The 24,306-nt window shown below is 36.6% G+C and overlaps 1 protein-coding gene across 13 annotated transcripts in view; it reads left to right on the top strand.

The window, feature by feature from the left end:
• Nucleotides 1-24,306, top strand: part of DMD (dystrophin) — a 1,208,820-nt gene that overhangs the window by 830,315 nt on the left and 354,199 nt on the right. For all 13 annotated transcript variants that reach the window (XM_026858158.1, XM_026858211.1, XM_026858140.1 and 10 more), the window contains 2 exons: nucleotides 4,793-4,894; nucleotides 11,087-11,195. In XM_026858158.1, the coding sequence (XP_026713959.1) occupies nucleotides 4,793-4,894; nucleotides 11,087-11,195 (211 nt within the window). The remainder of the gene's footprint in view (nucleotides 1-4,792; nucleotides 4,895-11,086; nucleotides 11,196-24,306) is intronic.

Here is a 24,306-nt window from a genome sequence, read left to right as displayed (position 1 = left end):
GAACTCTTATTAGCATGTCTTGGATGAATTCTAATAATATTGTATAAATATCTAAAGTGAATACCGAGAATGCCACTGACTGTACTATCTGACCTGCCATCAAGAACTGATGCTCACTGTGGTGTTAGCTGAACTTTGATGTATTTTAATTAAGTCTCCTCTGATCATTCTTCATTGTGGCAGTTTAGCTTGTTATGCTCCATGAATGGGAATGTGCAGAGCTGAGTCAAAGAAAAAAATGAGGTCACTTATTTAGAACCAGAATTCTTGAAGATGGGAATATATTCATGCTTTCTACCCACTTCCCTTTCTTGTGAGGAAAAAATGAGGCACTCTGAACTTTACCATTTATTTATAGCTTTTCCCTAAAATATCTGGGAACAGTAATCTGAAAGACAGGCATGAATATTTCAATGAACCTTGTTGGAACTTCTTGTGTTCATGAATAAGAAAATCCACCTGAGAGAATTCTGGTTACAAGTTACACACTCTGTCATCTAAAAAACAAGAAAAACATAATTAAATGTAATTTTCTGTTATCGAGTAAAATATATATCGGGATATATATCTAATAATTACAGAAAAAGTGTTTTTTAAATTAAAAGCCTCCAAATTATTTTAGATTTTAGATTTAGTATATTTGCTTGTTAAACATCATTGCCTTGTCTTGATCAGTAAACTGAAGTGAAATAGTTTACTGCTTCTGTTTTTGTGTGAATGAATTATCGTTATTCTTAGTTTAATGTTGCATCTTGATAAAAAGAGGTCATGACTTTTAAAACAACTCACTATACTAATTTCAAAGTTTGAGGGTTTTTTTTTATTTAATGGTTGTAATTTAAGTTTCCATTTTTGCATTGCACTTCACCATGAAGACACAGGTTTAATTATCTTGAGCTTCTCCTACTGTCCCTGCAGAATATGTCCCATGGTCACAATCTCATTGGGAAATCAATCCCAAAAGTTTTACCAGTGTTACCAGAGAAGGTGAATCAGCGCTTGTGATTCTTAATATAGACCAATACACAGTCTGAAATGCTGCAGATACTTTTATAGATCATTGTCTGGGCCTCCTAGTATATATGCAGCATATGTCAAACAGCCTGTCTGTGTCTGCTAGGATAGTTACCATCTCTTGAAATAACATATGTCAAGCCATCAAACTTTCTCTTCCATTGGCATACACACCAGAGGTTTAGTCAATATATTGGTTTCAGCTAGGGAATATGAATTTTCTAAGTTCTGAGCTATATCAACAAACTTTCATAGTCCAGATGGGGCTATAGACAAGTCACTGCCACTTTTTCAGCCTGTAAATTTGTTCAGCAGGTTGAAGTGACATGTTGTTGGAAATGCAGAATGTGGCTTATTTAGCAGTAGGCTTTCATCGGTTCGGATGCACCTTTTTAACACCACTGAAAATTCATAGGTGGTAGTCATGGAAAAAAGGTAGCCTTTCTTTGATTCTTGTTGTTTATATATGTTTGAGAAACAGCAGTTTCCAATGATGATGTATTTTAATTTGTCATATGTGTGAAAAGTTTAATTAGCATATTCATCACCCAGCCGAGAAGTAGCATCACTATTCCTGTCACAGACAGTTCATAAATTGTGCAATTCCAGTTGAGTTAGCTCTGTCTCCCAGAGACGGTGCTGCATCCACCCTACAGGCGTCCTCCCACAGCAAGCAAAGTGAGTGTGGCAGTGGAATCAATGATGTTGAATCAGGACTTTTAAAAATTTATGGCTTTGGTATTCTCTAAAAACTGATGGGCATGAGCATGGACAAGTCCTGTAACGCTTTGGTAGTAGCCTGGCCTTTGCAATCAAGAGCAGATGCTCCCTGCTCTGGGAGTGTGCTATTCTCCTGATCCTGCACAGGCTAGATAATAACTGTGACTTGTATTGCGAGCAAACCATTAGAGGCCATGTTATGGTTGTTTCCTTTTTGTTCTCTCTGGGAACTGAATGATGGAGCAGTATCCTCAAACTGCTCTTTTGCCTGTTGACCCGTATTAATAGGGTGTCACCTAGCAAATGGATTTGAAATTGCTGGAAACTTGCTCACTGGGCAGAAGTCATCAAGGGGTTATCCCATCAGGCAGAGAACTGGGCAAAGAGCTCCCTCAAAGTTACTCAGTGATTTAATGTCAGGTGTGCATGCACTTAAAATTGTTTTGTGATGGGTTTAGGTGATGTTGGAATTCATGTGCCGCAGTCAAAAGTAGTTCCTGCTCTAATGAGATATCTGTTAATTTCAGTGGTGTCTAAATGAATGACAAGATACTGAGAACCTCTTTTTCCCCTGGATGCATCTCTATTCTTATTTCTACATAAAATCTCAAATGAAGCATCATGTTATACTGGATAGACTTGAACAGTACATTTCAGTTTAGATCAAGGCCATTGATTTTAAAAGATCAGACTACACAAGATTAGTTCATGTAACTCCAGCACAGAAGGAACTGGTGATTTAACAGATAAATACATTATATTTCTCTTAACTTGCTATGGAAGATTGTACCTGTATTCTACCCATAAAAAACAAATACCTTTTGAATCCACAAAGAATACCTTTTCAAATGTTTATATAATATGTAGAAATGGAATATCTTAGTTTTTTATGTGTTGTGTATTCCAGTATTAGCATAAACTAACGACAGTGAAAGGAATTGTGAAATGTTTTCTTCTTTTCTACAGAATATGGATTCGTATGGTACCATCATTCATTTTGCTTTTAAAAATCCTTTTTCTGATTATGGATAGCCCTTTTTAATTAGTTTGGAATGCCTTCCCTAGCCAGGTGGTTCTGGGTTTGAATTTTCAGCCCCTGGTGTTGGAACTTGACTGTGTTAATGGCTGTGATTACAAATCTACTCAGATCAAATACATGAAAAATCTTAAGAGAACCTCTGCTTTTCCTCAAATCTAGGAAATGTCAAGAGGAAGTGGTGACGATCACCTGGGATGGACCAGTACTCGGGTTTGCTCCATCTGTTACAGGTGCTGGGGCCCTGCAGGGCTGGTGGCTCCCTGTGGACTGAGCCCTTTGAGGCAGGGCCTGGCAGCCTGGGCCCATCTGGTGGGCCAAGGCTGGGCTGGGACCTGGGCCCGGCTCAGCGGTGCCTATGGCCAGGCAGGGCTGGGCTGTGGGAGGCTGGAGGCCAGTGCTGCTGCAGCGTGCCTGGGGCTGACATGGGGTCCTGGGACCTGGGCAGGTGTGGGGAGCTCCAGGTGTTGGGCAGAAGCAGTCAGGGCTGGGGGTGCCTTCAGAGCCTGGGACTGTGTTAGGTGCCCTCTTAGAGGGCACCTCCCATGCTGGTTACAGCCTGAGTAAAAACAGTTTGTGAGCTCCTAGAGCAGTCCATGGTGGAAATCAATGCCCAGTGACTGGGGAAGACTGAGACACCCGCTTCAAAGGCACTTTCATGCTGCAGGTTAAACCAGCAGCGTAGGTGCACCCATAGCGATCTTGGTATTCTTAGACTCTGCAGGGTGTTATAAAAAGAGTGATTTGAGACATGTAGAATAACACAAGACAAAATATTGGCAAAATACTGCAGATGGCTTAGGGTTGGTTTGGTTTGGGTTATTTTTTTAAAATAAAATATTAAAATGCCTATTTTTTATCAAGATAGGCAGAAAATTGCCACCTTCATCAACACTCCTTGATGACTAGTTTTTCTTTATATGGTGAGTAGGGATGTAGAAAGCTAACATAGTATCAAAAAAGAAAGAAAATATAACTTTAATGAGGCTTTGATCAACAGGTTAAAAAACTCCACACACACACCCCCCAATAGCCCAGTTTTGCTGTGCATTGCTTTTCAGTGCTCATTCTTTATGAATCCTTACAGTCATATCTCATTAATACTGAAACGAAAAATAAAAAGCAATTAAATGCAAACGTTTCAAATAGTATTGCAAGAAATGATCCAAACTTTAATTCCCTCCATTTACTATTGATAAACAACATTTGAAAAGACAAATGGGAGATGATAGTGAATTTGTCAACAATTTTTATTTTTACTGATTGCCTGTAATGTTTTGCAAGTAAAATATCAGGCGGAGATGTAGATATGTTTTCTGTGTTGAGCTGAAACAGAGGAGCAAAATGGCCCCTTCCTGAGTCTTAAAATGACATAGATTTCAACAAGTTTATTGCAGAGCAAAGACTAGAAAATTTCTGCCAATGAAATTATGTGTCGGATCAGATAGTGACAAGCCTGGCACACAATCTTGTCTGCTGTCACACTAATAATAACTGAGACTGTGGACAGAAAATCAAGCTGGAGAATCAGTGGACAGTCTGCAGTGTTGGATAGGACAAGGTAATCAAACTGTGAAATAGGTGGAAGAAGAGTAGAGAGAGGAAAACAAAACCAAACCAGTTGATTTTAGTATCTCAGATAATTCTGGGATTTTTGTTTATCTTTTGCTTATATTACTTGAAACAGACAAAAAGACAGAGCTGCTTAAATATTTCTCATGCCTGCCTTTCCTAGTATGAATCTGTGTTAGCTTTGTAATCATTTTACTGAAACCTTCAGGTTGAAGGGACCTGTCACTGTTTATTTTGCTAGCATTACTCTTTTCCATCATTCTTTGCTTTTGTTTTCTCAGGTGACCCTCTTTGTCCTTAACCGCTACTATCCATAAGTTTTCCCAGAAACCAATCCTGAGCAGAAACTAATCTACTGGTGTTTTACAATTTCCCATGGAGCTTTAACACTTTTCAGTCTTATTGCTTATGCTACAGTTAATCTACACTGTATGTGTTTTAATTTTTCAGGAAACTGAAGCAGCAGTGCAGGCTAAACAGCCGAATGTGGAAGAGGTTTTGTCTAAAGGGTGTCATTTATATAAGGAAAAACCAGCCACTCATCCAGTAAAGGTAATGAAGCAACCTTTAGCAATATCCATTACTGCGTAATGGGTTATGCTTCCCCTGTTGTACACTTGTCCTTGATGTGCTCTGTTTAAAATCAATGAAAGAACTTGGCGAATGGCATTTGTTCTGTTCTGATGGCATAGCCAGGACAAATGTAATGTTTCCAGCTAGAAAATTTTTGCATATTATGATGGGAATATTGTTTTTGACATTAAGGTTGTTCTACCTCTTCAAGAGTAATCCACATTGAAAACAAATGTAATTGTTGGTGCCTATTTAATGGCATCATATAATATATTTTTAAACTCCATTCTTTCTAATTTTTCTTTCAGAAATTTTGTTAATTAAAAAAAAAAAACAAACAAACAAACAAACAAACAAAAAAAACCCAACATGTTTTCTAGAAAAGGTAAGTCAAGTCATAAAGAGGGTCCTTTGCTTTAAAATTTTTCCATCGTGAAGGAAAGAAGACATGGCAATATAGAACTTTCCCACTCAGTTTCTCTGCCAAAAATCATGCAGAATGACTGAGTTGCTTCTGTATCAGAGCAAAGGATACATTGTTAAGAAGGCTAATGCCTCTTCTCTTTTAGAAAAATGTACTATAGAATCCTTTTCCCCAGCACAGAAATAAGTTTGAAGGGGATATTTTACACTCAGTTTCCTAAAGACCTTCACTGAGAGTAAAGTATCATTTTCTATCCTATAGAATCTTGCAGCAGAAAATACTCAGCAAGCAGCCTCCCATCGGTGGTTCAGCTACTTCTGGAGTGCTAGACCAAACTAGTAAGGTCACTGCGCTATCAACCAGAGCTTGATCTTGTTTCTTTTTTCGTAACTGCTAATAAAGTATCTGTGAAGATGATGATTAAGAATTCCCAGAAAATGTAATAGTGGCTTATTGATTACACTAAGTATCTATTGCAATTGCTTCTGAACGGAGATAGTAAAATTTGTCTTTGTATTTAGAGCTTTCCCAAATCTATGGCACTCAACAACCTTATTTTACAGGAAAATGTTTCATCTCAAATTTAAGATGTTTTTAGGTGACCTATGCAGTGAATTTCTTGTTTTCCCATCTCTATTTTGTCACTGTACTTGGAGTATCATTCTACTTTCACAAAATTTTCTCTGAATTACTTGTAAATCACACCAGCCGATCTCCATTCACAGGAGGACATGAATGCACCTATCTCCACTTTAGAACTTAATACATATTTGAGAATGATATGGTTTCTTTTCTTCTTTCATGAACAGAAATCCTTAAGAGTTATTTTCCTCTTCAATGTCTATGTTAGCGTTTTTTTAATGATCAGTTCTAAACAGTGAAATAAACAGTAAAAGAGGTGAACTCAAGGTGACTTAAAAGTAGCATGCTAATGAGAGTAGGCAGAAGCAAAGCTTTTAAATGTGTTGAGCATTTTTTTTGGTTAATATTGCACTATTATTGTAGGGAACTGAAATGTCATCTGCACACTGAATGGGTGATGGAACAAAAATCTCTCTGCAATAACTGCATTTACTCATTTTGTATGACTTCAGCTGCAGTCTTAGGGCATCTTACTCCACATTTTAACAAACAAAGCACTTGAAACAATGTAAAACTAGAGATTTTGGCTTTCTAGATTTTTGTAAAGCATAATAAGAATTGCAGAATGAATGCTGGCCTTTTCAAGGAGAAGAACTAGTACTTGTTTTACATACCACTGACAGAAGTATAAATGGTGTGAAATTATTCTGTTTAGGCCAAATTTCTGACATAGCAGTGTACTCTGTGTCTATGTCTTTAAAATGTTCACGTCAAAGACACTGAAAACTGCCAATTTCTACCAGATTTATTGGAACAAGATAACTCTTTAAATAAAGATTATGATGTCCCTTGAGTTGTAGTTTTGACAATGATATTATAAAATGTGTCTGTGAGGAAATGAGTAACTACTTGTGAAGTAGTGAGTATTTAATTTCTAGTCCCTCTTTAATTGCATTTTACTTTTTTCATTACATTCTGTAGTTCAGTTAATTGAACAGCCTGTTAAGTTAATTTCTGGTTCACTGTCTTGTACAGTAATTCATAAAACAGTGAATATATACTGTCACGACTGTTGAATTGATTTCTTGATGATGTAGGTTTCCTTAGCTTCCACCCCTTTATTGAGTTGGTCTTCTGTCATCATTTTTCATGAGTAGCTTCTAGCACTGTCTGCTATTTATATATCCCAGTACAGACTTTTCAGCAAACATAATTTTCTACCCAAAAAGTATTTTTACTCAGTTTAAGGCGGTTTTGAAAAGATATTAGCAAGGTTACAAAGTTAAGCACTCAAAATTTTAGAAAATTCTTGAATTAAGGCTGATGTGGTGGCCTTGGTTTAGGCTGAACCATGCCAAATTCTGTACAGGATATGGATAGCACTCACACTGCAAGCAGAAATTCAGTACTTGACTCATACTGCTTGTTTAGTTGGTGGAACGGAAGAAAAGTTAAAATTACAGGGCTCTTTAAAAACACTAATTACTTGCATAGCACCGATTGACAACTTTGTAGATTATTTAGTACTCTGAGGTACTTTGCCTTAGCTTCCTTTTTTCTCTCTGGTTTCCTTAATTCACCACAAATCTTCCCATTCTTTTTCATACATGAAGTAGAAGTCCTATAGGCTTGTACACAGTGCAAACGTCTCCTGTGCTGCAAAGTGGTATGTGTCAGGGAATTAAAGATATTGGTGCAATTATGTGCATTGTATTCTTACATTTTCTAGTGTTTAGCTGTTTATCTTTTCAACCTTTATAATATACTCTCATTGTAGTGTTTTGAATGTAAATTAAATCCTCTTGATTTATTTTGACACATACTTAATCTTTTTTCATAGTTATGCCACTGAAATAAGTATATTTTCACACCTTCACTAAACATACTAAAAGTGCTGATCTTGTAGTTTTGCAACACAGGATTGTAAAAATATTTTTGTTGGCAAATGAAATCTAATATATCCTGATTCAAGAGTCAAGAATGGGATGAGATGTGTGATCCTTTAAGCACTAGCACTTTAATAGTCAGACCTATTCACTTTTGTAAAATGGATTTCATGCTTTAGAAATGCATTTCTGTAATCTTTTGCAGGTGGGGGAAGGAGAGGTTACTGCTGGTGACAGTGGCAATATCAAGAACATAAGCCCCAACATCATGATTAACAGCACTTAAACAGAACAGTTTATTCAGGAAAGGATTTCTGTGGCAGTGGAAGAGCTGTAGTTCCCTTATGCCAGCACTCAATCTGTCCTTTCCCATGTTGGGCAGGACAGTAAGTAGTGAGGAGCTAATTTTCATTGCCCTCAGTCTTGCATTTAAAAGACTACCCCATTTCTCTCTCTAAATACGCCTATCTAGTTTTAGTGCTGTCAGTGAGATTAGTTCATGTGTGAATGTTAACCTCACTTAAATTGCAATGATGTCAATAAATCAATATAAGTGTTCCTTAATGCAGCATATTTTGATGTTCATGCCTCGTACCAAAGTCTAGAGTTGCAATTACAGCAAAACTGTTCTGCTCAAAGAAGTTAACATTTTAATGTAGTCATGTTAATTTCTAGCAGATGCAGGATTGGATCAAACTATAATTCTGATAGAATAGTTTGGAACTAGCTACTCTCTTATTAGTGGCATAGATGTTTCCTCAGACAACTCACTTTAATGTCTGCGGTGGGCATGGTTTATATTTTGTCATTGCTGGAAAGAAATCACAGGCTCAAATCCACATGAATGATTAGGCAGCTACTCATAGTGAGGACCGATATTATATTTATAAGATCCATATCACCTTTCTGAGCTACTGTGACTATATTGCAAAACAGAGCCAGACTGTGATAGTGTAATCTCTCCAGCTTTTGTTTTTAAGGGCTCTCTGCACTCTCTGCTGCTATTGAATTAATAAATATTAGAGCAGCCCTTTACATTTTCAGCTCTGGAGGTGGGTTCTTGAGCTACAACAGGAAAAAAAAAAAAAAGGAACTTTAAAATCTAGCATAGTATGTGTCAAACATATGTGTTTCTGTGTGTCTGTAATCCACACAGAAATGAGACATATGTATGATTGTGACTTGTCGTATGACAGTTTGCATTTATCTTACATACCTGGTTGTAGCAGGAACCCTTTTTTGCAGGATAAGGCCATAGTCAAAACACACACCAATATGGTTAACAGTCATGCTCCACCATGTATGAGAAAAACAAGTCCTTATATATTCTTGTACACTCTAAAAAGAACAGCAAAACCGTATGTTGCTCTTGCACATGCTCATTTCAAAAAATAGTTCCTCTCAGCACTTTCGACAAACGCTACTAACTGCGCGCAGCTGGTAGATAAGTTTCTGCTTTGTTATTTTAAAGAATCCCTTCTTATCTGTTTCTTACCTAACAAGCACAAATTCTTTTGCTTTTAGCTGTCGTTAATCTAGATGCCGTTATTCTTCTAACCTGAATGCTGATGATACTTTTACATTGTCAGTGTACGCAGGAAGTTCGCAATCCGGCATACACACCCACATCTGGTTGCTTTTTCTGCCTGGTCCTCATAGTCTATTATCAAGGAGAATCTCTGATATTCCTGGCTTATGATTTTATTTTTAATGCAGTTTTTAAGCTGCTCTTATGGATAAAAAGTTGTTTATTCCCTGATACAGAATCGTATCCTTTCTCTCCTGCCCTATCAAAAAGCATTTACACAAAAAGCTGTCCAGAGTTTATAGCAGGCAATATTCTAATATTGGTGACAGATACAAAAGAACTTTGCAGGTTTCGAGTATCTATGGCAAAGCTTAAGGCAAGTTCTAGAAATGCTCCCCTGACACATCAGAACATAAAATTGTGCTACCTCCGTGTCTCTGTGTGTGCGTGATTTGTGTATGTACACACTGCAATTTAATGAGTATTGTTCCCTACCCCTGTCCTATTGACCCCTGTCATCTTAGACTCTAAGTAATTAAAGTACCTTACTTAATAAGCATCCTGTTTCCATCATGGCTGGATTGTGATTTAGACTATATAGCTAATAATGAATTAGACACAAGAATACTAAAAGCATTCCTGAGTGGCATTGGTACACTCTGCTGCTTTTTGTAGCACACAATCAGGGAGCAGCTTAAAAAAGAAATGCAATCTTCATTTTAAGTGTTTAAGAGATGTCAGCATAGAATTAGCAATGCTTCAACCTCCTTTACAGTCCTTACAGCAATGAAGAAAGAGAGGTAGAAACAATATTTTCAAGTCTAAATAACTCTCAGGATTATCTGGGGTCTGATGTAATTCACACTCCACACATTTCACTTGGGTTTTCTTTAAAAGTAGCAGTTCAGCCATTACCAGTCAGGACTGTGTGCCCACACACTGAAGTCTGTGACTCCCTGAAGACTCCTAAGATTTTCTTTTTACTTTTTTTTTTTTTTTTTTTTTTTTTTTTTTTTTTTTTTTCTGCATTTGATATTACAAATTGCAGAGATTTTACTGACAACTTTTTAAAAATACATAATTCACCTTTCTATTCGAATTTAAAAAGTGAACATCTCAGTTTTGTGATGATGAAAAACCCACCTCTAGAGTACACTCAAGAAGAAGCCATTCTGTGTTCCCTAAAAAGCTGTAAAGGCCTGCCAATCAGGAAGCAGGGCAAAGCAGTTCTCCCAGGGAGCAGGGAGGGGTGGGGGCTCCCACTGGGCTGCAGGACAGTCTCACCAGCCAGGGCACCCCTCTTGCTGCCGCTGGCCAAGAAGCAGGGCTGCCCCTGGGTGAAGATCAGGATCAGGCCCGCTGAGGGGAAGCAGAGTCAAACACAGCCCCAGGTGGCTGGGCAGGGCCATGGGGAGAACAGGCTGAGGCTGCTCCGGGAAGTCTGTCTGTGGTCAGGGTCAGGCAGCTGTGCTGGTTCTAGCTTGTCCCTGAGCTTCAGCCGCCAAATTTTGAGGACGAAAGATGCTTTCAGGACCCTGACAACATGAAGCTCTTTTGCAAGCCCAACAGGAAGGGATTTTACTCATCCCTGTCTCCCATTTGTGAAAATTAATTGCTGTTTCTACCTTTCTGGGTTTTTTAAAATTCAGGTGGTCCATCAGATGGAGAAAATAGGTAAAAGACTTTATTTTACTTTTATTAACATCAATTTATATATTATAAATTTAATATATTTTTATTTTTTGTTCTAGAAAAAATTAGAAGACTTGAATGCTGACTGGAAGGCAATAAACCACTTAATTCAACAACTAAAGGCAAAGCCAGCATTAGGAGCATTTGGCCTTTTCTCTTCAGGTGTCTGTAAGTGCTTCACTATGTACATCTTTTGAAATTAATTACAAATCACAGTTAAAATGAAAATGGCTGGAGACTATCTAAATTCATTCTGCATCCTTACAAATTTCACCTTTAGCTTGTGAAAGGGAAGTGTGCTAGTGTGGCATTCAACTTGTTTTTTTTTTTTTTATTGTTTCCTTCCTATTTTGCGTAATGCATCCCAGAAGACAAATTAGATTATGGATATGATGAAAGGATTGCAGTATGCTTTTCAAATTATTACTGTTTCAAAGTCTTGTTTCTTTATTCTATGAAGAGATGAGATTTTGACTTTCTACATATATATTCATGAAGGAAATACTATGAAGGGAGAATACTTATTTAAATTAAAAGATAATGATGTTACAGGTCAAGTGGATGTAAATTGGTCCAGAATGAAATTCTGAAATTACTTTTTATGATAGAGCAATGAACTGAGAGTGTTTCAAGTCAAAGCTTGTGTATTCATAGAAAAGGTTGTATGGCAAAATGGTAAGAGTAATTCTGCAGTTAAACATCAGGTCTGTGCTATACATCTCTGGGTGTCTTGAATTCATTAATCCACACCAAGAGAGTTGATCTCCATTTAATTTAAATTATGTGGACAATATTTATATTAGATTCTTCTCATTTGTCTTTGTACCTGCTGGTTCCTTACAAGGATTACAAACTCATTTTTCTCTCATTGATAAATGGATTTTATTTCCCAATGCTTTCCTTTGAAATGTAGTGATTAAGCATGGGTGGAAAAAAAATACATAATGTAAGCACTGGGTTAAATCTGATTTACTAAAGGCTCAAAGATTCTTTACCTGATACTGAGCTATCTCAGTTGCTTAGATGAAGGATGTTACTCACCCGTACAATTTGGAAAGCTGCTCATCAGATGTGGGAGTAGAAATTTTCCCCCTGCAGTCAGATTGCCTGTAACTCAGTCTGATACAGCTACAGTAGTCACCTGGGATTTGATTACTTGTAGAATTTTGATCCCTCTTGCTTTTAACATGTTTTAATGGGTAGCTTACAAGAAAAGCTGAAATTGGAGAATTCTCTACCTTCTACTAGTGACTCTCTAGGACAGCAAACCAGAAAAATCTTTTTTCAGAGAAGTAAATAATTGTACCATGTAGACAGAATCCAGGATATTCAGTACCAGAAGACAGTCCAACTTCTGTCAGAATAACATATATCAATTCAAGCAAAGCAGATGTCTTGCTTATGACATGTTGAATCTTACTAAATAGGAACTATCATTTAGTTTTAGTCATTTAGAACTGCTGTGGTTCCAGTGGCAATAATTTCAGTTTTCTAAAAAGGGCCAAATACACCTAGTGTTTTTTAAAACCTGTAGTCCAGCAGTATCCTTCCTTTACAGGATCTTGTTCTAAGGCATACTATAGAAATTCATGTAATGACATGGGGAACGGAAGGAGATGTGTAATCATTTTTTGCTGTGCTGGGTCACTAAACTTGCTGTGTCAGTTTTGTGTGTCAGCAGGTTATGTCAGATTCCAGGGGGAGAGAGTGTTGATGAGTTGTGTATTTGCTGTTACAGAGGAAATGGTAATAATGGAACAAGAGAGAGAATACAAGAGTAGTAGTGCAGTAGATTCTTATATTATCTTTAGCTGAAGAATTGCAAAATTGCTCATTACCTTAATTCAGGATGTAGGTTTTGACTACGAAAATTTTCTGGGACTCAGCAGATGGAATTATATATGCAGAAAATGAATGCACTGGGTGTTCTATAAAGGATTAAGCAGGAAGTAAAACTGATTTCCTTCCTATTTGCAAGAGCACTTAAAATTTGAACCTGCGCTTGCAACACTGATTCACATTTTTCTTTATTTGAGTCAGTTTACTGCAATCACATTATTACAGATGTATCACCATAGAACTGTGGAGTTCAGAAGGGACATGGGGAGACATCTATTCACCTTGCTCAAAGCACAGTCAATTAGCACAGGTTGCTTGGGTTCATGTCCAGTCAGGTTTTGAATATCTCCAAGGATGGATGCTCCATAACCTCTCTGGGCAAATTGTTCCAGTGCTTGAACCACTCTCACAGTAAAAATAAGTTTCTTCTTCTATTTAAATAGAATTTCTAGTATTTTAATTTTTCATGGTGCTTCTCATCCTGTCACTGGGCATCACTGAAGAGAGTCTAGCTCTGTCTTCTTTACTCCACCAATCAGATATTTATACACATGGGTATGTTCCCCCTGAGCCTTCTCTTCTCCAGGCTGAGATAGCAGGTTTCTGCAAAGATAGAAAGTGGTATGTGTTACTAAAGTATTTTTGTATCTCAAAAAAAAAAAAGCAGGGGGAAAAAGGAGAGATTGGATGTCATGGGTTTTGCTATAAGTTCTGTAGTTATTTTAACCACATACATTATAGACATTTTTATGGACTGACTTGTCCTGTACTGCTGGCTCTCATGAACCATGCATTGATGTGCATAGATACTCAAACTGTCTGAGGGAAAGCTAGCTTTAGCCAAGCCTTCCAAAATCTAAACAATCTCATTAAATGTCATTTTTAAAGAAAGATGCACAAAATTATTTTGGAAGGACTCTGTGAAGCAATGGCAGTGTCTCCTGTTAACAATTATTCACTTCCTCATTCTATAGAGACTTTTGTGGACATCAGAATTTAATAATGTTGACATCTGTGTTTGAGACCAGGGAATGAAGATATAATTGGCTAATCTCTACTGCCCTGTCAGGTATCATTTGGTCTAATCTGGCTGCAAGAACTCAGCCAGAGGGTCTTACTAAATATACCATCTGGTGGCTGTTACCTCTGTTACAGAGGTAAAGGACCCTGTTTATAATTATTTTTAGGTTTATGTATTAGAGTTTCTTCAGCAGAAGCAGCACTAAAAAAAAAGTCCTTAATATCCCACCAGTCCAGTGTGCCCTCAGGCATAATGAACAAGAACTACTTTTTCAGCTCAAAAAGTGTACTTAGCTGAAGGGTATGTCTAAAAATCTTAGCAGAGATTGACTTCCAAGACAAGATGATTCAGGAAGGAAATCGCACTTGCTGTCTGTACTTGACATGATAACATGAAACTGTGTGAATGTCTCTATCCAAATACCTTGATGCATTGCTTAGCCAGCAGTTTGAAAACATTTTAAGCAGAGAGAAATTCAGCTTGAGAATGCTTTAACAAGAGGGGCATATTTTAATAGTATCGTTAGCATTCATATGATTTTTTTTATATATATACTGAAGTGCTACCACTGTATTTACTTAATCAGTTAGGTGAAGTTATATAGTGCTTTGAAAACCCATGTGAATACATTGTGGGATGAAAGGCATTCATGACTTTGGTCCTGAGGAAGACATTTTCCATTATTTGCCTTCATTCATCTAAGAAGTTAGGGAAAATATTGGCCACTTTCGTTTAGAGCTATACTTGCAAACAACAGTTTCTTTAAAAGGATTTGTATTTATTTTCAATCATGCTATACCTAAAGTCAACTGCAAACAAATACAGTAGAAAATATTTGTCAACTAATTTTACATTTTGCATGTACGGCTAATAAAAATGTGAGTGGTACATTGTGAACAGTGTACAGTGGATAGTACTTCCTGTAGAATCATTTTCAACTTTTCCCCTGAATTTTTACACAAGTTTTTCTCTTTTTGCATGAAATTCCTAGTTTCAAATGAAACAGAAAAATGTATGACTGTGAAATGAAGAAAATATAGAGCGAGAGTTAGTGTCGGCTGCAGTGGTGAAATTACTTCCAAAATTAAGTAAAATTTGCCCCTTTAACCTTTACAAGTTATCAGTCTAATTTTGGAGCACTGCTGGTAGCAGGTCTAAAAGAAAAGATAAAGAAAAAAATGGAGTTTGTTTTACAAATTGTAGCAGAGTTAAAGATGCATTTGACAGAAAGGTTTTATATGCAGTTAGTTATTGTATATTTAATAGAAAGAATTTGAAGGTAATACTGTATCACCAGAACTCATAACATTAATCACCAGCTTTAGGTATCTTTCTTCAAATGCATAAAATAAAAGCCCTTCTGTGCTTTTAGTATAATGTACTTTGGGAATAGGATTCAGAGACTGCAAGCACAGAGCCACAGACTGGGCTTCCATGTACAGGGGAAAAAGGCTGTTCAGGATTTAGAATGAATACAGAAGAATGGGAGAGGAGTGTTGTATCAAGCTGAATCCATTAGAAGCAAGTTGTAACATGAAGATTGTGAGCTGCAGTAATTTCACCAACTGATTTAACCAAAAGAGAACTCAATGCTTATTAGCCAATATATTCATCAGGGGCGTAGAAAAAAGATTCACAGCAGTCACCTCCAGAGTTTATAATACCTTGAGTTTTGGGGTTTGAATTGAGTGATATTTGTGGATCTGGGGAAACCAGTGACAACAGAATTTCATTTGCTTCTCCTTTGATATTTTAGTTAAAGGAGTACAGTGTAAGGTATGTCTCCTTTTGTTTGGGAAACTTTAGTTTGCCTCTTACTGCTCCATGAAATAAGTCCCCACATGGACTAGGCATGCTGCTTTGTTCTAGGCTTACAAGATCTCATAAAACAGTTCTTGAAAAATATCAGTAATTTCTATGTACCACTGTAGCTTAATGCAGGAGAAATTCATATACACTGCTTGGGTTGTAGTATAACATAAGAAACATGTACTGGTGCTAGTAAAAATATACAGTTCCTAAAAGTGTAGGTATTTGAGGAAAATTAGCAGCAAAAAAAAGCATGTATGTGAAAATACATACCTTGATGAAATAACATAAGGTTTAAGACTAAAATTCAGTGACCTCAGAAGCTGAAAGTTCTGTAGTGCTAGTGTCTGTTATGTATGCATCTGGAATTTTATTTTCATATTAATGCATAGTTGAGTGAACTAATATTCTCTGTTAGTTCTAAAATAGAGATATGTACAGATTGGGCATAGCAGTATCCTGCATTATGAAAACTGCTGTGTTAAATCTCTGACATGATACTTGGTTTAATATTTTCAGTGCAGATGAAGGATTCTTTGGTTTTGAAACTATAGTTGTTGAAATATATTCATTCCATGGATTTCAGAGCTGGATCATGTAATGTCCCACTGCTTCTTTAAAAACAAAAAACACATTTGTTTTAAGAGGTATGCAAGAGACAGTAACAAAAATGTAAGAAACAAAATGCCAACAACTAGCTTTGGGCAAAAATGTACAATGGATACTATTTTCTTTTTTGTAGTAGCTAATGTGCTCTGAAGCAGTCATTGTTTATATATTACACACGGTGTTTGAGTAAACATATATGCTGTAATTCAGAACTGTTTCTCAGAATTTCAAAAAATCCTTGTGCATTTTATTAAGTGCACCTGAAAAAATAACAATAAGATGCCTAGTCAGAGGGTAAATTAAAAAAAAAAATACAAATCAAATATTAGAGTGTCTGTATTGTTTATAGCATCTGGCATAGTATAATTGAAACCAAGAATTCTCCGAGGAAGACTGAACAATCTAGGGACGTGTGTCTACAGTGTTTTCAATACTAACGCAAACATGTGTTAGTATTTAAAAATACATTGTGCATAACATTCACCATTGAAAAAACCTGTGCTATCAGCTGATAGAATGCTTGTGTGGGGGACATGGTAGATATTTAATTTTGCAGAAACATTCTTCACAGAGTTGAACAGCTAAAAATCCACAGAGTGCATCTGTTGTGACAAGTAGTTCTACGCTGAATTAGAAGGCAACGCTACTGCCAGTAGTCCATTTTAGTTAACATTATGTTTAGGACACGAGTAAATAAGACCACTAGCATGAGAGTTGCAATAGAGAGAAATATTTTTTTCAATATTGGCCATGTCTAGAATTGTATAGTTTCTGACACTTGTGCATCCAGAGGAAATGTCTAGTTTTAATATTAGTTATAATTAAATTTAACTCTAGGAAAAATTTTAGTAAAACAAAATGCAATAAATAAAATGAACAGGGAACAGTGCAGCAGGGAAGTATCATAGAGAATACCTTGAGTTCTTGAATCAGTGGAGAGCAGTAAGAGTAGGCTCTTCCTTAAGTCAGCTAGCCTAACAAAGGTTGTTCACACTCATATGAAGTGGAATAGTAAAGGAATAGATTGTTGTCTTTACCTTTTATTTTGCTTGCTCTTGGATGAAGGAATAAATAACAGTTTATAGAAATAATTTTAACTTTCTTGGTTTTGAGTCATTTTAGTTCAGCAAAGAGGTTCACAGATGCCAACCTGAGTTGGCCCTATTATGGGTATATTGCTATATATCTAGTTTTTCCCCATTGTGTTCAGGAAAGAAGTTGCCTGATTATTCCATCTGATTTTCATTAGGAAGCTTTTTCACTTCTAACACATGTGCCACATCCAACAAGTAGCAATACGGCACAAAACTGAATCTGTTACCATTTGATTGGAGATTTTTCAAGGTCAGGACCCAGTTTCACAAGCAGTTCTATTTTTCAATACAGCTGACATCAGACACAAGCTGAAGACAAACTTGTCTAATAAAGCTTTCAGATTCAATTTTCTCTCTGCATATAGCTTCAGGAATCTCTGGAGGTCATTCACAGCATGTGCTGCAACACCAACAGGGAGAAGTAATGAAAAGAGTCTAGATAAAAAGCTGACACTATGCCTTCAGAGCTGCATGAATAAAAACATAATAAGCAAGTTTATAAACGCAAATCTCTGATACTCAGAATTTCTATCTTGATCTTTATAGTATATCTCGATGTAAGGATTTGTTTCTGGATTATCTGACAGGTGAAAAATACATACAAAATATGCCTAAGTCACAAAAGCCTGATTTAAATCAAAAGAAAGAAGGTTACACCATTGTATTTAACATCCTGTTTTGGGGCTCTCACAGTAGGCTATTCTTTGAAAGTATCTGTAATAAACCGATGTGACAGTGCAGTTAAACACAGGGAATATGGACTTTTATTTTGATTTTTCAGGGCTCAGTTGATTAAATAAAACTTACTCTGGATTACTACTCAGAATTTTTATTATACCTGTGATGAAATGTAAATCAGAAAATGAAAACAGGAGTTGACTGCTTTGCAGTTATTAAAGACAATATCAAATCTGTCTACTTTTTCTGTTCTATAACAAGTTGTTGAAAGTACAGCTATCAAGATTTATGATGTAAATAAGATTAATGCTGTCATCAGTCTTTCAAAGGACCGCATTCACCTATTCCATTTTTAAAATACGATCTGGTATTTTCTTCTGGGGAGCAGGCTTTGCAGCTTGTTTTCTTTCATTTAATTTTTTGATCAATAGTTAGTAGAAGCAAGATATACAGGATTAATTTTGATTAAATCCCATGAAATGTAAATGATAGGATACTGTAGAATTAATCAGAGTATTATTGATAACCTATACCAGGTGAGAGCACAGAACAAAGTTATAGTTATAGCCGGTCTTGTTTGCATGGCACACATAGCATGGCTTCAGGAAGGAATTAATGTTTACTTTTTCTAGAATTATATTCAGCACACACTGAAGAATCCAGTGTTAGTAATTTTTCAAGAAATATGGCAAAGACAAAATTACATCATTTTAAAACACCGATTGACAGAATCAAGGATTTGAATTAGTTTGCTCTGAAAGATACAGAAAAGGGATTCTCGTTAGAGATCCTAGCAGAAAAGTATCCACAATAAAGTGGGTTTTCTACCTTAGTTTCTAGTTTTTACACCACACACTTTTTTCATGCTTTAAACTCCCTGTCTCTTATCCTTCTTTTTGATACAGTAAGTATAATATCTGACTGGATACAGATAGCATGGGCTTGCAAATAGCACTAATCTGTTTTCTTTTAAATAGTAATTTAGTCTATTGGCCACTACATTGTGTGAAAATCTCTCTAATTTGTTAGAACAGTAGAAAGTGATAGGTCATTCTGCACTTGTCATTCCTCTTGACTTGTGTGCTGTTTTTTGTTGACTTGTCTTTTTAAAAGAGCAAAGAAAGCTGGCCCTTTCTCTCTGAAGGGAGAAGGGCTCAATGCCATCCTGGTTATATTTTACCGAGAAATGCAGTAGCTCTGGCATCCTTCCTAATATTTCTCTGGTGACTGGAGCTACCACAGACTTAGGTCTGCTCTACAGAGAAATAGTCAACCAAAGAGCACGAGCAAGTGATCATGAGCAGAGTGGAGGCCCCAGGGAATGAGTAAGCAAGTCTATAATCGCTTCTAACATTTCTGCTCTAGTCAGAGGGCATAAGATGGTGATAGAATTGTTCCTTAAACTGTAGAGGACTAAAATGAGGAATAGATGGCAAATGGATACCTTCTACTCCAACTAGCAAATTCTTCAATTGTGTTTATATGAAGCTTGCCACTGAAATATCAGACTGCTGTCTTTTATTGTATCAGTGTGGATCAGCAGGGAACATAGTGATGGAGATATGGAGGTAAAGATTTGCATTACTGATATTTCCTTCAACAGTAGGTTGGTGATCAGATGAGATTTAAGTTCCCAAAGGCAGTTCTTCCTAAGGTGAAACTAAAATAGCTGGAAGAGCAGCAGAGGTTAGTTTGACCTGAAAAGTACTAATTATACAAGTTTTTGTGAGAAAACTTGACACGTGTTTCACAAAGGAGCATGAGGCAAGGTATTTTAACATTTCTGATAAAAGAACAGAAGGTGCTTGCAGTGATTTGAGGAATTACTTTGTCAAAAACAAAAGTGGCAGTGATGATGTTGCCTTCTCTCACTTTGAACAACTGTTTTTAATTCTGCAGATAAATTCTTTCTCTCTAAGAATAAGGGTAACTTGGAAATTTTTGCATGAATACTGTAATGCTGATAAATTAGCTAAAAACTGAACTCTGTTTATTTCAAAGCTTCTTCAAACCTGTTCTGATATTTTTTTTTTTTTTTCACTCCATGGTACCCAATTCCACTGGTTCTTTGGTATTCTGTATCTGTGTAAAATTTTTTACCCTTTTTTCTTCCGAGTTCCCCTTGGCTAGGATAGTAATTTATGCCTGTTAAATCAATTTGTATATCTTACAAAATTAGAAGAGGTGATTTTCATGAGACTGTAAAAGTTGGAGCTGCTTGCAATATGTGGTTTTCCTTATATCAAAGATCTAGCTGCTAAAATCCAGTTACATGCCAATAGTGGTGCACTGGAAATGTAAATTGTTGTCATATAGATTGACGTCCAATTGAAAGCTGCATACTGAATCAAGGAACTTGTTACTTTTACTGACAAAAGGAATACTGAGAGGTGCTTGCATCATTTGTGACAGATGTTGTCACAACATTTTTTATAAGGCAAGTATGTGACAGAACTTGATGGAACACCACAAATGCCATAGTATAAAACATTAATTTTCATGAAACCCTTTTGTAACAACTGCTTACTCAAAAAGACTGCTATCCTTTGGAGAAAAAAAAAAAAAAAAAAAAAGTTTTCTGTAGAGGTACAAATAATACTGCATTTAAAAAATAACAACAGAAAAAAGACTGTTTTCAGAAATATAATGCTTGACTCCTTGAACTGAAACTCTTCAGACTGCCCAGGAATGATTGCATGTGTTTCTAGATATTGAAAGACTTAATTAGGGATGCAGGAAAATACTCGGGGGAAATGGGGAATAAATATAAAAAACATGGAATTTTATTTCATTATTAAAATATTAATTTAAATAACAGCAAAGTAATATTATTAGATGACTTTCAAAAATAAAAAATAAAATTGCTTATTGACAGTGTCTTAATATTACCAAAGAGGTTTCTTGTATTGATTCTGTCTACTACTTCAGGGATCCCAAAACAGGCTGGAACATTTTCCTCAAAACTTCCTTTAGTTAAAATATTTTAAGAGACAACAAGGTAATTTTATCCTTAAAAATACAAACATATCAGTAGACCCCATATGACAAATAGCAGCTCCATTGACTGTATTTTTGCATATGCTGATTATCACTATGTTTTACAGATAAATTAGTTTTAAATTGGCTGCTAGTATCGTGAATCTCTTTGGGATTCCAAGTGCTATCGCAGTAGAAATTTTGTAGTGTTTCTGTTCCCCAGAAGACTGACTCCATAGATGTAATGTCTTCTTAAGGTTTCCTTTAAAAGTTCTCATGAAAAAAGCTCAGATGTTTATGTCTAGAAAAAAGGGGAAACCCTTATTTCATGATTGATTAAGAAAAAAGCCCATGTATCATCCTGAAACATGAAAAGTAATATGCATTGAATGCTTTTAACTGTTTTCTTTGTCAAATATAAAACTCTTATCAGAAACGTGAAAATATTTCTAACAGGCCACCATAAATGTGCATAGCAATTTAGTTAAAAGTTTGTATTAACCTTATGAAGAAAATGAGACTTTTTTTCATATTGCAATGTGATAATCCATACGATAAATATACAAATCATTTAATATACAGTACGACTACCTTATATTATACGAATCAGTATATGCAGTCTGAACACCTGTAACCTCTCTGGCCAGGCATGAAATCTTCCACATGGAAGAATGCACCAAATGAGAAACTAAAACTAGCAGAAGAGCATTTGTCACATTCATAAAAAGAAATAACAATTTTTAGATATTACGATTCATTTTAATTGAGATAGTCTGAATTCCCTACTTCAGGAAGTTTTTCTTCCTTGCCTTTTAAAAGTTATGACATGAGAACTTAAGGGAAGACTCAAATCAGTAATGACAATAGAGGATACAGGGCACAGGCAAGACAGAAATAAATTTTTTTTCTCTCAGCTGTAGGTTTCCTGGCACTTCATACCACAATTAAGAAATAAGACAAAATTATTTGAGGGGAAAAACCCAAACACAAATATTTCTGATTATTTTTGCTTTTGTTACAATAAATAAAAGATATTAGCCTTAACACATGTTCAGTTTATATTATGCCAGTATCTCAGCACTTGAATCAACTTCTACATTTGTAAAAAATACCACTAGTGGTATGAAAAAATGGCTATTTCTTCTGTAGCAGATATATTGGTGACAATGTTGTAGACATTTGTTCAGCTAACCTTTAAACTACTGAACTGAAGCAACATACACAATCATGTTGTGTATATATAGTTTGCATAAACAAGGAAGTTTATAGAAGAGGTAGATTTTTAAATCTTAGCCATTAAATTAAATGTACTGTTGGGGGGGGTTGTTTAGTTTGTGGGTTCTCCCCCCCCCCCCCCTTTAAAGCATTATCTCAATATTGCAATGAGTATCCAGTGCCAACACGACATAATTTCAGAATATTGTTTTCACCTAACTTGTAAGTATGTGTTGATGGTTAAATTAGCCTTGGTATTGTAATCAGTGATACTGCTATAAATTGAATCTAGACCACTATGTAGCTAGGATATAAAAGATTCTTGTGATACCTGTTTTAGTTTTGGTGTCTGCTTAAATGTTATATTCACTGAAAGTGATCCATTCGTAACCTAGCCTTTTGCTTTTCAGTTTTTGGTTGGCCCATCACTCATCTTGAACTTTGCCTAAGGAAAGGTTCAGAAGGAATACCATGAAAATGCTATATTACTAAAAGGAGACTGAACTTTGAAGTAGTTTATCTTTCAGAAAGATTTGAACAGAACAATAGGTCCAAGCAGAGCAAGCATTATTAATGTTACTTCAGTTTACAGACATATTTACAGTCCTCAATTAGTTTTATACTGCCTGCCCCTGCTCAAGTCATAGTCTAACTAGGATAGGGTACTGAAGTTTTAAAGCTTTTTCTGCCACATTTGGAGCAGTCAGTTGAATGTTTACACACAGTGTGCTAGGAATATTTCTGTGTATTATCTACAGTCTTAGCTGATTTGTTTCCAATACATTCTCTGTGTTCACACTATTTCCAGTCTGACTTTTAGAGAGCATTTGGAACTGAGAGACTGCTTTACAGGAACACAGAATGATTGAGGTTGAAAGGTACCTCTGGAGGTCATCTGGTCCAATCCCTCTGCTCAGGCAAGGTGACCTAGAGGAGGCTGCCCAGGATTGTCTTCAGGAGGCTTTTGAATATCTCCAAGAATGGAGACCACAACGTCTCTGGGCAACATGTCACAGGGCTCAGTCACCCTCACCATCAAAAAGTGTTTCCCAATATTCAGAGGGAACCTCCTCTGTTTCAGTTTTTGCTCATTGCTTCTTGTCTTGTTCACAGGGCACCACTGGAAAGAGCCTGGCTCCATCTTCTTTGTACCCCTCCCTTCAGATATTTATACATGTTTGTAAGATGCCCCCTGAGTCTTCTCTTTTCTAGGCTAAACAGTCCTTGCTTTGTTAGGCTTTCCTTGTATGAGAGATACTTAAGTCCCTTAATCATCATTGTGACCCTTCCCTGGCCTCTCTCCAGTAGCTCTATAGCTGTCTTGTACTGGGGAGCCCAAAACTTGATATAGTGTTCCAGGTACTGAGTAGAGAGGAAGGATCACCCCTCTCCACCTGCTGACAACACTCCTCCTAATGCAGCCCAGGACACCAATAGCCTTTGCTGCAAGGGTACATTGATGCTTCATGCTTAACTTGGATTCCACCAGGGCTTCCAGTGCCTCTTCTGCAAAGCTGCTTTCCAGATGTTTGGGCCCCTGGCCTGTGATGGTACATAGGGTTGTTCCTCCTCAGGTGGGGACTTTGCATTTCTCTTTGTTGAACTTCATGATATTCCTGTCCATTTTTTCAGCCTGTCAAGCTCCCTCTGAATGGCAGCACCAACCCTCTTTTTCTGTGTCAGCCACTCTTCCCAGCTGTGTGTCATTTTCAAACTTGCTGAGGGTACACTCTGTCCCATCATTAAGATCCTTAGGGAAGATTTTAAATAATATTGGACACAGAATTGACCCCTGGGGAACACTACTAGTTATTGACCTCCAACTAGACTTCATGCCACTAATCACCACCCTATGGACCCAGTGGTTCAGTCAGTTTTCAATCCACCTCACTGTCTGCTCATCCAGGCTGTATTTCTTCAGCTTCTCTCTGAGAATCTAATGAGAGACAGTGTTGAAAGCCTTAGTGAAGTCAAGGCAGACAGTATTTCAAGGCCAGATTGGATGGAGCTTTGAGCAAACTGTTCTAGTGGAAGATGT

The sequence above is a fragment of the Athene cunicularia genome, assembly GCF_003259725.1.
Source record: "Athene cunicularia isolate RWA chromosome 1 unlocalized genomic scaffold, athCun1 chr1_part1, whole genome shotgun sequence".
NCBI lineage: Eukaryota > Metazoa > Chordata > Aves > Strigiformes > Strigidae > Athene > Athene cunicularia.
Note: the sequence above shows the minus strand (reverse complement) of the source record. Positions and strands in the feature narration are given on the sequence as shown.